At 36.7% G+C, this 15,275-nt stretch overlaps 2 protein-coding genes across 4 annotated transcripts in view; both read right to left on the bottom strand.

Annotated features, from left to right (window-relative positions):
• Positions 1-11,373, bottom strand: part of LOC145786463 (spectrin beta chain, non-erythrocytic 1-like) — a 64,885-nt gene extending 53,512 nt beyond the window's left edge. The window contains exons 1-2 of one of the 3 annotated variants that reach the window (XM_082598121.1): positions 11,333-11,373; positions 11,102-11,153 (exon numbers count right to left, since the gene is read on the bottom strand). In XM_082598121.1, the coding sequence (XP_082454247.1) occupies positions 11,102-11,140 (39 nt within the window). In that variant the 5' untranslated portion in view covers positions 11,141-11,153; positions 11,333-11,373. The remainder of the gene's footprint in view (positions 1-11,101; positions 11,154-11,332) is intronic. The other 2 variants (XM_082598123.1, XM_082598122.1) reach the window with 2 other exon arrangements.
• Positions 11,374-13,879: 2,506 nt separating this feature from the next.
• On the bottom strand, positions 13,880-15,035 carry LOC145786863 (uncharacterized). Its single transcript, XM_082598602.1, has 2 exons — positions 14,943-15,035; positions 13,880-14,231 (listed from the first exon to the last, which is right to left on the bottom strand). Exons 1-2 carry the CDS (start codon positions 14,960-14,962, stop codon positions 13,880-13,882), a joined length of 372 nt encoding a protein of 123 aa, XP_082454728.1. The 5' UTR covers positions 14,963-15,035.
• Positions 15,036-15,275: the final 240 nt, after the last annotated feature.

Genomic DNA, 15,275 nt, shown 5'->3' with positions numbered 1-15,275 from the left:
CGGAACGTTTGCTGAACATGAGTTCAGTTCCTACATTTTGAAATCTTCATGTTCTTATTAGATCAGTCGAACTTATTTTACGAATCCAAATCTTCTTTATTTAGAGGTTTGGTTAGAATTGATCGATTTGTATCATAGCAGTGTTTAATGTTGAACATTGCTATTAGAAATTGTATCTTTTTCACACGCCCTTTTTATTTCTAATTTCTTCAAAATCCACAAAGCTCCAGCTCACGAACAAGCTGAAAAAGAAGTACTTTTGACAGACGAAGACAATCTTATCGCAACAACAATAGAATAGAAGCACTTACACCACTTACACACATGCGATGTTGAACGCTATTTAGGTTACACGTGGTAGTCATGCGGCAATCGTAGAATAAAAAAATAAATATTCCTGCTACATGATCACGCTTTCTTCTTTGACAACTCTTAGACTTGCTGAAGTAGTTAGTGGCACAGCAAAAATCCAAGCGCCCATCGTTTGCAATAAAACCTGACGTTTCAATACATGAAAAGAATGTGTGCAAAATATCACGACTAGAACATTGCGAATAATTGTGACTCAACAATAAAAGTTGTTTGTGACAAAGCAGATGGGCTTGATGACGACACTTGACTCACTCCCTGCCAACAAATATGTCCTTCACATTGATTTAACGTTTGCATACATTGAATCAATATAAAAAGGACTATCTTGTTGACTGGGTAAATCGTAGCGTTGTTTCTACATCAGTGTTACAATTTTAAACGTCAATTAACAGGCTTGACAATGCACAGACATTCACTCAAGCGGAACATCAATAAATAACAGCAGTGAATAAAACCTTGGTGTTGTTATCTACTTCACCCAAGAGGAAAATCTGCGTATCTTTGTCAATGTAAAGAATATTTCACGGAAAGCAAAGTAATACAACATTAGCCTTAAGGTCACCAAGCATAAACATCTAAAAAAAGGCAACCATGAAAACAATTTGGAAGAATGTTTTGTTGAATTGGTTCAACATAAACCCTGAAATACATAGAGGTTAGAGAATAACATCGGGATTTCTTGCCCAAACCTTTGTAAGTTTAGTTTATATTATTTCAGACCGCAGACCATATCATCAATGATTGTACCATCTCCGAGCCACCTAACGGAGTGGAAAATCAGTGAGTCTTGGATGATGAAACCAAACACTGGCTGCTCTCTAGTAGCCTTCCAGTGTAGTCTGGAAGCATCGTGAATCTGGGTTTGGTAAAACGATAGACCCTCGGCTTGAGAGGCTCACACGACGAAGAAGATTTCAGAGATGCAAAGAAAACCATGGCAAAAAAAATTCACCGTGCTATAGCCTTCTGTGTTTTTTGCTTTTTTCATTGTTGCTTGTTTTTTACGTTATACTTTTTTTATACTACACTAGTATTCGCAATCATAAGCAGAAACAATGAAATAGTTTAGTGATGAAGCTTTATTTTTTGATTTGCTCAAAAGAACACAAGAGGAATAATATGGATAGAATCATGGATACCTGCAATTGGAAAAAACAACACACATCAGTTATCATATTCATTTCAGGTGGTAAAATAGGCCGCACCTAGCAGGATGATGGCTTATCAAATGATGTAATGTTCATTGTTCAGTTGTTCACCAAGCCAAAGTTTTGTGTTTGAAATGAATGTACCCTGTTTTGGAACCAGAAACTCTGCTAATACTGTGTCCTGTGTAGTGAGTGCAGTGCAGCTCCTTCCTTACTTCCAAAATCCTGTTAATCTCACATCGATTGACATATTGTCATGGAACGCAAATTCAATGCAAAGTTTCACGCCGGAGGAATGTTGAGGGTTCAACGTTAGCGAAAACATACTTGACACGACTGCAACCAACACTGCAACGGACTGACAGAACCTTAAGTGGCTTTGCATAAAGCTAGGAAAAAACAACATGAACGTCAAACGTTAGATATCAGCAAAACAACGTATAATAAACTAAACTACTACTTCAATGGCGAATGTCAAACGGAACGGAGACAAGATATTTTTAACTTTTTTAAGTTAAGCAACCAAGCAAATTTCTTGGATTTAACGTCTAGCGACGGTAGCCACTTTAACAAGTCGAAATTCTGCCACTGAAATTGACTACAATGCAAGCGCCAACCAATCAGAAAGTGTTATAAGAGGCTACCGTCCAATTGTGACCCTTCTAGCACTCACCCAGAGATTTAATGCTTGTTTTGAACTTTATTTGGTAATTACAGAAGAAAAAGAGCAATAGCAGTGGTGAGAATCGAACACGCGTCAATGAAATTATTACTTTCTATCCCTAACCCTAACCCCTAAGCCAACCAGCTGACAAAAAATCCATCACTTAATTTTCTTTCTATGATCTTCTTTTCGCCATTTTTTACGTCACTTAAACCGTAGCTTATGATTGGTTGGCGGTTTCATTCTAGTCAATTTCAGTGGCAGAATTTCGACTTGTTAAAGTGGCTACCTCTAGCGACATTGCAAGGTTGATGATGTCATAACAGCATTAAGCTGTATAATCATTGGAAGCTGCAGAAGCCGCTTGCTGTAAAGCTGAACAAACTAACTAAACACCATTTAATTAATAAAGACACCGAGAGGCGACATGAGTGCACCCGCACCATTTATGTTTAAGAGATAGTTACATGCAACTTCAATCAATTACATTTTTCAATAAAATTACGTTTCATTATGATGATTTACACCAAGTAAATACCATTCTCTTTGATTAGGCTAGTCTAGTGATTGTCGAAGTCGTGCTGCAGTTATCATAACCAGGCAGTGTGGCAGTGAAGCTGTGAAGATATTCGATCTGAGGGTAGTTGGTGCGATGCCTTGACAACTATTGTTAGGCTTATCATAGATCATCAGATATAAGTTCATATACGTAATTGAAACTTACTCTATAAAAACTACAACTGTCACATTCACAACATTTGCATTTTTGTTACCACAGCCAGTGTTTTTTTAAGGTGTTTTGGGGGACCGAAACGGTCCCCCAAATTTCTCCAGCGGTTTTCCAAAATTTGGACTTGCAACTACAGTAGAAAAGTAATGGTTGTTTCTCGCTATGTCTTGTCGATAATACGAATATAGCCTACGATCAATAGTTCACGCAAAAAAGAATAAGTGGAGGTACAGCTAACAGCTGAATCAAAGAGATATTCACAAAAGAAGTGCACCTTCGATACTCGTCAATGTTTATTTCTGATTTATGGCGCATAATGATCAGTTTTTACGTGTGGAAACATAAGCAGAAGCCAACAAGCACACTTTGTTTGATTGGGCAGCAAACTTGTTTGGCGGCCGTGTTGGGCAGGCTGTTTGGTCGCTGTCACAATCATTTAAGCTGTGCCTTGTCGAATAATTCATTTTATGTTGCGTTGATTGTATGTAGTTATGGCTATTTTTTGGTATTTAAATGAAACACTTGCGGTCTCTTAAAACGACTTAGCGGTCACCCAAACCAAACCTTAAAAAAAACCTGACCACAGCCAGGTTATTGCTTGAACTTGTTCAAATTAATGTTCTACAAAAAAAATTTTAAAATCTATTGAATAATAAAATATAACTCCAACCAAACATCAGTATTTTTTTGACAACATCGCCTCAAAAAGCTTAAGCAATCTGTTAGGCTGCGAATATTTGATAGCACTTGTAGTACCCTTGTACATCCAAATTTAATGCCCAAATGAGAATCATTGAATCAGACATTGCAATAAAAACTACTTGTACTTTCTGGGCTGGGATCAAGGGAATACTAATTGAGCGGTAAAATGGTTGTCTGAACAAATGAGTTACACTGAAAAACACTTCACATCCATTCAAAGTCAGACAACATCAAATTAATGTGATGTCAGATAATAAGGCTGGGGATTATAGCAAGGCAGGGTCTTCAAGACGGCACACTTTCAGTTCATCATCTTTTTACCAACTCTCCAGTTGGCAAACACAAACGGCTTTAAATCTGATGTAGATGCAATGTAAACATGCAACTTTGTTACCGACCAAAGCATGACGACTTCTTTGTCTGAACACACATTTTCTCCAGCTCAACGACGATAGATGTTGGATCAATGTACAAAACTGCATTTTCCAGTAAAAGTGGCATGACCACGATAGCAAGTAGATTTAAAACAGACCTTGGATAGGAATTCCAGAATTCCTAAACGTGCCAGTTGTGATGCGCACACTGCATAAGCACTAAGCAGAGGAAAAGAAAATGGTAAGCAATCCTTGGAACCGAATCCACCATCACCACGCGACGCATATTGACGTTACTTCAGCGCTAATTTTGACCCGAAGCTTTTCACAATCACATACACAGTTTGATACTCAACATGACCTTGCATATTTATTTGAAAAAATTCACTTGGTACCATCCATAGCACCACGTTATTGCGGACCCCTGCTATGCTATGGCAAGAGTATGAATGAAGAAAACGTGTATATCTAGCTATCTACAGTGTGTGGTAGTGCATAGAACATAATCACCACGGCGGGATTCGAACCATAGTCCACCAGTCGTGGTATCGCCTGCAAATCACATCTATCATCATCGAGTTTTGTATTTTAACGTGTAAGCCCCACTCCAGATGACTGGCGAGATGGACGCATGGCAGATTTCACATCGGATCTCCACTTCTCACGATCACAACGGTCAGATCTCAATAAATTACACTCTGTCGGTCGCCCAATATTATTGCTTTCCAAGTAAATTTTGGCCGACAATATGCCACCTTTAAGACGCTAATTGAAATAGACGCACAGCCTAATCGCCATAACTAACGTCACTTTCTAGCTGAGCAAAATGAGAATATTTAACCCAGCCAGCCAATCGTCCTTTCTTTCAATGACAACGTCTGCAGACGTTGAATCAGTGTGAAGAGGACTGATTCGTTGGCTGGAAATTAGCTGTTAAGAAATGCGTTTTGCCAGTAAAAGGTTAACCTTTCAAATTCCATGTGCAGCGATAAAGCGACCACTACAAAACGTCACTTCTACGCCATAGTGACGCATCTATGGAATGGATAAACAAGCTGTCACGTGACTTTATCATGGGAGTGACAAAAAGTTTCATTTCCATGCGCTGCGTTTATGATACGAACGAGGCAGAATAAGATGACAACACGCAAAAAAAAAACACATTTGAAAACTGGAAAGGCAGCACAGGGAAATAAAGAAAAAGCTTCATCTAAAAACAGTTCACTTGCTGGGGCGATGCGGGTAATTAGAATGTTACACCAACAGCCATAAGCAACAAAAGGAAATTGATGGGAGAAACATCCTGCTTCACGACCCAATGCCCAGTAGTACAACTCTTCAAACGCACATCGCAAAGTTTGTTACCGTACCTGTGCTGGCTGCTTGCAATAGAAGATGGGTCGACATCAATGGCGGCGTTTTCAAAGGGCTCGTTATGTATTTGTTTACTATGTAATGACGTTTAATAGTAGATTTCGACAACCAGTAAGAGCAATAATAAATAAACCGTAAACTTTGCAGCGAAGAAAATGATATTAACCACTGTTAAACTTTCAAGAAAAACATAGCAAACAAACAACTCTCTTTCTTAATGCAAAGTGGTAAAGCTATGACTGAAAATAATTTCTAACAGATAAAAACTACCTGATGATATTCACGCAGATTTGAGATACCTTAGCTTGCACCGATATGTAGCGCGAGATTTCATCGAAGATGTCGGCGATGTATAATTGTATATCGGCGCAAACTTCATAGGCTAGATCTAAAAGTTAAGTCTTTCTACATCTGGACATTCTACAAATAACTTTTGAAACACTTTGCTGCCCTTTTGCTGGTCTTCAATTTAGCATAAAATCACACATCACAGAATAAATATGCTGAGAAGCGTAGTATATGGTCGCTTCAAGTTTCTGCCATTCAAGGCAGCATCACATTTATGGTGACCTTCAGAACAAATTGTTCTCGAGTTATTAAACACCTTCAACTTCAACAAGCAACTACTCTTAGGATGCTACTCACTCAGGAGGCCATTTCAACAAAACCTAAATTAAAATCAATACAAGTGAAGGTCAGAGGTTGGCATGCTATTGTGTTCTTTAATTTAACAGACAGGTTCACTGTCCCACACACAAGCAAATAGTTGTATACATGAGATTTGTATCAAATTGAAGCCAGTAAAAATATTGAATTTTCTAATGTAACGTAGGTTTAACGTCATAATGCATCAAAAGAACATAGAATATATCGAGCATGTTGAAAAAGAAAAGAAGATGAAAACCCACAGATGTGCATGCAGGCTTCGAGATGCACAATCCCAAACCAAATCGATCGAAACTTGCGCTTACGATATCACGTGATTGCTACATAATTTATTAGCCTCCCAGGTTCCACAAAGGACATTATTTTAGGTAATTGAACGTTGAACGAACGTAATCAAGCCCGATTTTTGTTGCATGGAATTTCTTATTAATTATGCAAGCTTTCAAAAAAAAAACAGAGTCCGAAAGCACTATCACGACCAAACTGACACAAAATTGAGCTTTATGAAACAAAAGACAAAACGGTGAAATTCACCCACAACAAAACGCTAAAAACTTTGACAAAACAAAAAATTAAAAACTTGTTTTTACTTGAGAACCAAGGCTGTCCATTCAAATAAAACGATGTATTATACTATTTTTCTTTTGCAAATTAGAGATTTGAAAGCAGCAAATAAAGCGGTAAAATTTCAAGTGGGATGAAGCTCAGCTATTGTCGACGCCTTTGTGTGCACTTCAGCCACACATGCTGGAATACTTAGCATGATGTCATAATGTGTCTAACAATAGAAAAAGAAGAGTACTGCCCGTCAAGAGTCTGCATGCCAACGACGATTCAACGCCTTCTGGACATTGAATGCATGGGACATTAAAGGATTTTGACTACTGAGAGAGGCATCAAAATACTTTCGGATACCCAACTCATGGGTAATGAAAAAGTTATGCACGCAAAATTCATCTACCTAACTCATATGATTCTATTGAGTGTTGTCTTTGTGAAAAATGGAACCAACTATTGAATGGGATTAGAAACACTTTTTCGTTGTGCAATCTGAATTCCTAATTGTTGGGAGTTGATATGCTGCCACAAATTCATCTACAAAATATTGCACATTGGAGAACGTTTTGGCATAAACTTACATTGACTAATGATGAAACTAGGTAACAACCCAACTACCCCAAGCCAGTAACTCACAAAAAGAAGTTTTAAAACGGGCGTTCAATGAGACATGCAATACTTACTTCCTGAATAAGAAAAAGATAGGCTGGTGGAGTAAAATAGGAAGCAATCTGTGTGCTTCGCATTCAATTCATGTTGCCCAACAATACGCAGAACAATAAGAAAGCCACATACTGGTTTGTAGAATCTTAAATGAATTCTGATACCAATCCCACAAAGAGTACACAAGAAATATTTGGTCAAAAGTATGTATCAAAAAAAAGAAAAATTAAACATGACTGAACATGAAGCCGTGCCCATCTCTGTCAGGCAAAACCAGAAACATTTGTTGAGCATTTACATTAGAAATTACAACATATAAATAGATTTGCTCACAAATTAAAACCTAATCGTTGATTGGTGATATTTCTAGCTGGATGGTTAAATGAACAATAAACGTTTTGAGATTAAGTTGCATAGTTACGGAACTCAGTCAATGAAACGGGACACACGCAGGAATACCAACTTACACATAATAACTTTGCTTTTTTATTGAAAACAATTTTGCATGAAATAGAATGACTATTCAAAATTCATGCATGCCATCACAAAGGGCACGTCTGGAATAAAACCATCGATTTATAAGCCTCAACTTCAAATCAATTGCTTCATGTTACATTAATTTCAAACGTTTGTTTTCTTTAGAATAGAATAGAAGCATTCACTTGGCCAAGAAAACGATATATCAGAGTCATCAAAAGCAAGCTTAAAGTTAACATATGATCAACACCAATTGAATGTCGATTTGCCCTCAAGTGAAGAGGTCACCAAACACCAATGTCTTTCTCAGGCTGTGCCAAGGTGACCTGTGCACACTACAAGATAGCTGCGGAACCGTAATATGACTGAGTAAGCAAACACTCAATCAGATCTTGAAACAAAGACAAATATTTGAAGAAATCCATGATTTAATTCCACTAACAATAAGTTACTCATTACACGAATGAATGATAATTGAAAATAACATGAAACAGTTTAATAGGAAAATTAAGAATCTACAATTTTTGCAACTAACTTTACTTTTCAACAAAAAATATTTAGAAAATAATAAACGTTTATTTTATTTGCTTACTCTTCACAGTGATAATATGCTTATTGCTCACATTGTTTGCGTGTTAAACTGATGAACTATTTATTACTTATTGATAAGTATCTTTGAAAGCGAAGAAATAATTAGTTTGCAATACCGGTAGTTCATTTAACATAAACCTGGGGTCCACGTCTTTTAGGCGCAGACAGTTAGGCGCCAATCAAATAGGCGCGCACACTGAGGCGTCTGGATAGTTAGGTGCGGAGCACTGTGGCGCCCGTTCATTTAGGTGCTATTCCTAGCAAAGTCTGCAGATTATATAAGCTTGGCAGGTAGGACAATGCTTTTCACACAAAATGTTACATTGAACAGAAAAATATGTTGTTTTGTTAATGCGCGTGTGGAGATGAGGTACGAGACAACGCTCTACTACTCTTGATATTAGCACATCTCCATAGGACATTTGCTATGCATCCTGAACACAGGTTGCAGCCAGATGGAACTTTACTTAATCTGTTATCTTTCGCAATCACTTCTACTCGGGATGGATTGGTCGTGTGGCAAGTACGTATGAGACAACGCTCTACTACATGAATACATTTCTATAAGGCCTATGAACCCTGGCTACAAGTTGCAAGTATAATGGTGCGACTTTGCTCGTTATTAAACCTAGTCGGGTTTTGACGGAAAACTAAGTCACTTTTCACTCAAGCCTACCACCCATTTGAATATAGGCTGCGGTATATTTTTTACTGATGTTTAGCGTAGTTATCATTTGACTCACTAAGAGTGAACTCAGTCATGTTCGGAAACTTTAATAATTTATTGATAAAGCTTTCGCCGACGCAAGCCTGGACTAACAACAAATAAATGCCGAACACGCGCATTAAAATACAATATCATATATTTTTCTGTTCAATATAACATTTTGTGTAAAAAGCATTGACGGTTCAAGCAGCTTCACTCACGGAAGCCATGACATATTTTTTTGTTCAATATAACATTTTGTGTGAAAAGCATTGCCCTACCTGCCAAGCTGATATAATCTGCAGACTTTTCTAGAGATAGCACCTAAATGAACGGGCGTCACAATGCTCCGCACCTAAATATCCAGACGGCACAGTGTGCGCGCCTATTTGACCGGCGCCTAACTGTCTGCGCCTAAAAGACTTGCTCCCTAAACCTGGGTCTGCAAATGAAAAAATGGTGTGATTTAGCTATGAGAGTTAACAGTTAACACTTAGCTGTGTAGAAAAATAGCTCGCTTCAAATACAAAATAATACAAATACTCTGAAGTCGATAGCACTCAGACATAAGAATTTATAGACAATATTACTTTAACACTAAGCAGAAACTTCACACTCTTAACCTTGGTTATCAGGCCGAAGTCAATCTTTCAAAATCTATCTGCAATCTACAACTGTATGCACTGCGTCTGCATATATTATACTGCATTAATGCTAAACATACCAGGATTCAAAAGTTGCTTTCTCAGAGAAAAATATCACACATTGTTCATTATGAATTACTCATACTTTTTCATATTGTTTGATAGAAACATCTACAACCAGCAATCACCATACCTACACAAGAGACCCTCTTATCGTCTGATGAAGAATCCCAAAGATTGCTTCATGTTCTATCCAGTGTTAAACATCTTTCTTAATTCTTGACTCAAATTTTTATAATTAAAAAACGAATTAAGATTTGCATTAAGCAGGGACCAAATAGACAACTACTGTTAAACAAAACTTGCAACAAAGTACTTGAAGTTCAAACTTAAAAGTTTAGTACAGAGATCAGAAAAGATACTTTGTCAATCATATGAAAACTAATTGCAGCAAATATGTATATATACTGTTTTGACTTTATACTGAAAAGGCCAAGTGAGCTAAAAATTGCTTATGCCACAGAAGCAATTTTAACTTCAACCAAGAAAGCTTTGTTAAAAACGGCAATTATATCAAACAGGCTGTCAGATCACTAATTCATTAAGTTGACAACAAATAATCAGTGTAGAACAGGTAACAGATTTACAATATTAAATGATATAAGATGTTCTACTGGTGCAAATTAAGCTAAACTAGTCACTACCTGGTCTAGCCCCCTGAAGAAGTCAGTCGTGTCTGATTGACGAAACGTCGGAATAAAAAGCAGATTGTCACTGTATACATCTTGTGTTAGTTTAGCTTAATTTGCACCAGTAGAACATCTTATATCATTTAATTTAATGCCTGGTGAACAGCCTCATTCAATTTTCAGATTTACAATATGATTTGAATTTAATGCATAATTTCCAAATCACATCTTGGTGCAAAAATATGTTTCATCATTCTACACAGCTCATGCATAAGTACTCAAGTAGCCACTAGCCAGTATACCATTGCAGCAGTGCAAAAAGGTTTTCAGTTGGTACATTAACATAATAGTGGCCTAACTTTGCAGTCTTGTTTATCCAATGCAAACAAACATCAAATTAATGCAAATATCACATAATATGCTGATGAATAACAACATGTGTGTGCATTTTTGGTGTTTGGCTTACATAAACACAAGCAGTTAAGGAGCGATCTTCCTGGCGTCAGCACTAACTGACTACTCACTATAGAACAGCGAGCATTGTGTTTCGCTAATCATACCGATGTAGCCTCCACACTAGCCATCAAGACTTTTCCCAAAAACATGTGTTTTGTCAGCAGTTACAACACAAGCACTTACATTTCAAGATGCATCATTAAATTTGACATTTTTTATATTAAAACAACACCTTTTGACGTTGATTTACATATAATCAATCAAATTTTTGACTTGTAACTACTTACAACTTTATTGTCAAATGCCTCCATTTCACCGACGGACATGATCACCAATAAACTAATAAAGGACAGAAGTGCTTGATGATTATTATTATAACAATAAAATTTAATGAAATAGCTGTTAGCTTAAAAATATAAAATCAACCACAATGAAAAAAAAACAATACAGAACAAAATATCACAAAACAGAATGCTGATCAAATACCTTTAATAAAAATGTATACATATGTTTCTTACCTGTATTCAAAATTTGTTCAAATTGCAGTAGGAAAGTAACAACTTAATATAGAAATAACCTTTCAAAAGAAAATACAAATTGTCAAGTTTGATTAATGCCACAAGAAAACAGCTAAAACAACTCACTGTAGCTGGCTAATTGACTGATATAGTAAGTTTGCCCCAACTGCTACTCGATAAACATATACCTATGCAAAATGAGGTATGTTGAAATAACAGATAAGTTCAAATAACTGCCTATTACTTACATTAAACTTTCATCATTCAACAGTCAACATTAAATTTTCATCTCAATTTAGGGTAGAGAAACTGTGGCTGTGAAATCACTTTATGTGGTCCACAATTGAATTTTGTTACCGTACTGTATGTACCGGTATCTAAAACTAAACATCCAGATGTTAAAGCCTGAACCATCAAATCTAAGGCTATAGGAATAAGCATAAGCTATAGGCTACTTTTAGTTTGAAAATATACAATTAGAAGTAAACAAATTTGTCACCCCTTCTAGTGAGGAAAAAATTGAGTTTGGATGATGATTAGATGAGTAAAGATTGTTTAAACAATAAAATGGAACACTGTACCAGAAACAAATTCCAAAACAGTATTATACAGTAGGCATAACACGCAAACTAAAGAAGGCGCTTGAAGGTTTTAAGCCATCCGTGCTTGATGGTGTCAGCAAGGTCTCTCCTGTATTTCTCTCTCATAAACTCGCATTTGGCTTAAAACCTACATGCTCCCTATCCTAAGTTTATATGAGGTTATGAGGTAAACTTGTAACAGTTGATAACATATTTAGTGAGATTTTGTGCATTTGCAGTTTGTGTATTATTCGTTGTTGTTGTTCGATGTTTGCTGTTTGTGTATTATTTCGTTGTTTTGGATATGGACAGCTTTGTCTGATGCAAATAAATATTATTATATCTTAACTCTAAACAAAGTTTCTTGAAACTAATCTATTAAAGTGATTGCTGATTGCTGCAATGCAGCTTAGTCTATTGCACTAATGCCCTGGTTAACCAATTTAAACTTCAACTTTATTCTCATCGTTTGACTTTAAACCGACTTTTTTATTCTTGTTGACCATTAAGTCCTATTTTGCCCAATGACTCTTCCTGGTCTAAGCTTTCTGAGGAAGCAAACTAAATTCAAACTTTCGTCAACCTGAACAAAAAATCAAAACATCAAAACATGCAGCAGAAAAGGAATGATAAAAAGAGCGTGCCAAAGTTGCCAGATCTTCATATTTTCAAACAAAGTGGATGTTTAATTTAATTTACATTTAATTTACGTGGATGTTTAATTTACATCAAAACAAACCTAAGTTCTCACAAGGTAGGCTAAGATCTCAAAGTCCATATATAATACTGTTAAACAGCAACTTACACAGACCATTTTTACGAAGCTTCAGGTTTGATTGGAAAACATATAGCTTTCGAGGCCTTCCATTACAAGTGTTAATAAGCTATATCAGTAGCCTAAACGTTAACAACACACAATCGTAAATGGAATCTCTTAACCCATATAAGACATGAAAAATAAAGATGCTTAAAAATTCGTGAAAGTCACATATCATCTTTAATAGTGTGTAAAGGGATGATAATTGCCAAAAAAAAATTTAAATTTTGTTGATTTATTGAAATATTTGCAAAAATCGAACGTTGCGAAAACGCATCGTTTGTCATCCCGCCGGCAGTGGATGTTGCGAAAACGCATCGTTTGTCACCACGCATACTATTGCTGTTGTCGCAATTGATTCGTACAGACTTAAAACATATATGTAGGGTATGTCTGTCTAATCTCTTGATCTTCCTAGCTATTATCTTCATCCGTTTAGGGAACGTTCAAATATTACGTAACGCTTTTTTTTCCGAATTTTTGACCCCCCCCCCTCCCCCATGTAACGCCAACGCAACGTTTTTTTCACCCCCCCCCCCCCCCCATGTAACGCTTTTTCACTACGAATTCAGCACAAAAAACTACCATTCCGTACTCGAAAGCGTTACGTAACGTTTTGCTTGAACCCCTCCCCCCCCGATGTGACGCTAACGTAACGCTTTGCATAAACCCCCCCCCCTCCCCCTCGAAGGCGTTACGTAATATTTGAACGATTCCCTTAGTTGTATGCATATCAGTTTATGATCTGTCTGCAGTGTTTTTTCTGAAATATTGTAATATTTAGTACACTAAGTCAGCTTGGCAGTTTGCAAAATTTATTGCTGGAAAAACGGTTGCATTATCATGTACTCACTCGTAAAAACGTATTCACTGTTAGTGGTAATGTTGAGAGCATTTCAAATGTAAATGAACATCGCATTTCTTGCAGACGTATACTGTTTGGCTCTGGCATTGTCTGCATCTTCGGCAGCTTTTGGGTTCACTTGGAACGATATCATGAGCAATTTGATCAAACCGCCTTCTCTGCATTGATCGCGTTTGTTAGCGACCGTTGTCTTCCTGTTTTTTTGAAGAGGGACTCCACATTTTTTAAGCCAGATTTGTACCAGTGATCTGGTAAAGGTCAGCATGTCTTGGCTGTAACCACCTTCACTCGCAAACAGCCAAGCGTTGTTCACACATACATTCAACATGTAGGAGAGGATTGAAAAGTACCATTTCTTGCCTCGAATATTTATCCTGTATTGTGAGACTGAAGGGACGCGACCTTGCCACTATAGCTTCAGCCGTAAGCTGATCACGCGGTAAATGGCCCAGCTGCACATTTCCTTCGTCACCTGAATCTTCATCAGTGATATTTCCATTATCCGGTGGAGCGATAAACACTCTAATTTCTTCAGACATTTGAACGACAGTGATGTTATCATCATTTTCTTCTTTAGAACTTTCTTTGTCAGAGTATCTTTCAAGTTCTTCCAACTCTTCATCCAATCTCTTTTTCCTAACAATGGAGACAAAATAATTCTCCACACGTGTGGGAAAACTAGAATTAGAAAAGTAGAACAACAATGTAATTTGCTTTCGACAGCAATCACTAAATTAGGCCAACAGTTAGCACAAAAGATTTCCTGTAACACTGAAAAATTGTTATGATATGGAAGATAAGTCGGGCTTGTGGGGTATTACTTGAAAACCTTCAACAGATCTTTGAAGCACATTGTAGAATTTTAATAATTAATATATAATTTTTAATTGACAAATGAATTCTAACTTGTATAGCGGTTAAATATTTTTGCATGAGGTTTTCGTTATACTGTAATTATGTACGAAACTAATGTAATATGTTATAAAACATTCAAAGACAGATAGCAGATGGATTGAGTTGGGTCAGATTATAGTTTGTAAAGAAAACTTTATTTACAGATTAGCATATTTAATTATCAACAGCAATCAACCCATAATAAAATGCAGAGCGGTCGCACATCGAAAGCTCACGGTATGACAAACGTTGCGAAAACGCATCGTTCAGCGCATCTGTGATGACAAACGTTGCGAAAACGCAACAAAAATTGCCACGCATTTTGAACACGAAAACACTTCTACTTAGAATACAGCTAGATTTTATATAAGTGAACCAAGCAATACCTAATACATTAAATTAAGATACACACTAAAAAAAATTGTAAATTCCTCATATAAAAATGCAACTTACCTAATATTTCTTGCAGCCATCGCATTCCAAAAAAATGTCGAAATTCAAAACTATGTTAAAACTTCAGTAAAGCTAATAAACAGATAAGCTAACTTGTTTCTGACTCTCATAGCACTAAACTAACTAATAAAACTGGACTGACAGCAAAATCTCAAGCAGATCGACCTATAAATAGAAAAAAGCGCGACCTACTTGTCTGTTGCGAAAACGCAACGTTTGTCTTATATGGGTTAAAAGTCAAGACAGGTTACCAAGAGGGTTCCTCAAGGATCGAGATTAGGACCTCTCCATTTTTACTTTACATAAATGACTTACCAAAAAAGCAGCGGCTGA

Source organism: Aplidium turbinatum, chromosome 17 (genome assembly GCF_918807975.1).
Source record: "Aplidium turbinatum chromosome 17, kaAplTurb1.1, whole genome shotgun sequence".
NCBI lineage: Eukaryota > Metazoa > Chordata > Ascidiacea > Aplousobranchia > Polyclinidae > Aplidium > Aplidium turbinatum.
The sequence above is the reverse complement of the archived record's forward strand: the minus strand, read 5'-3'. Positions and strand labels throughout refer to the sequence as shown.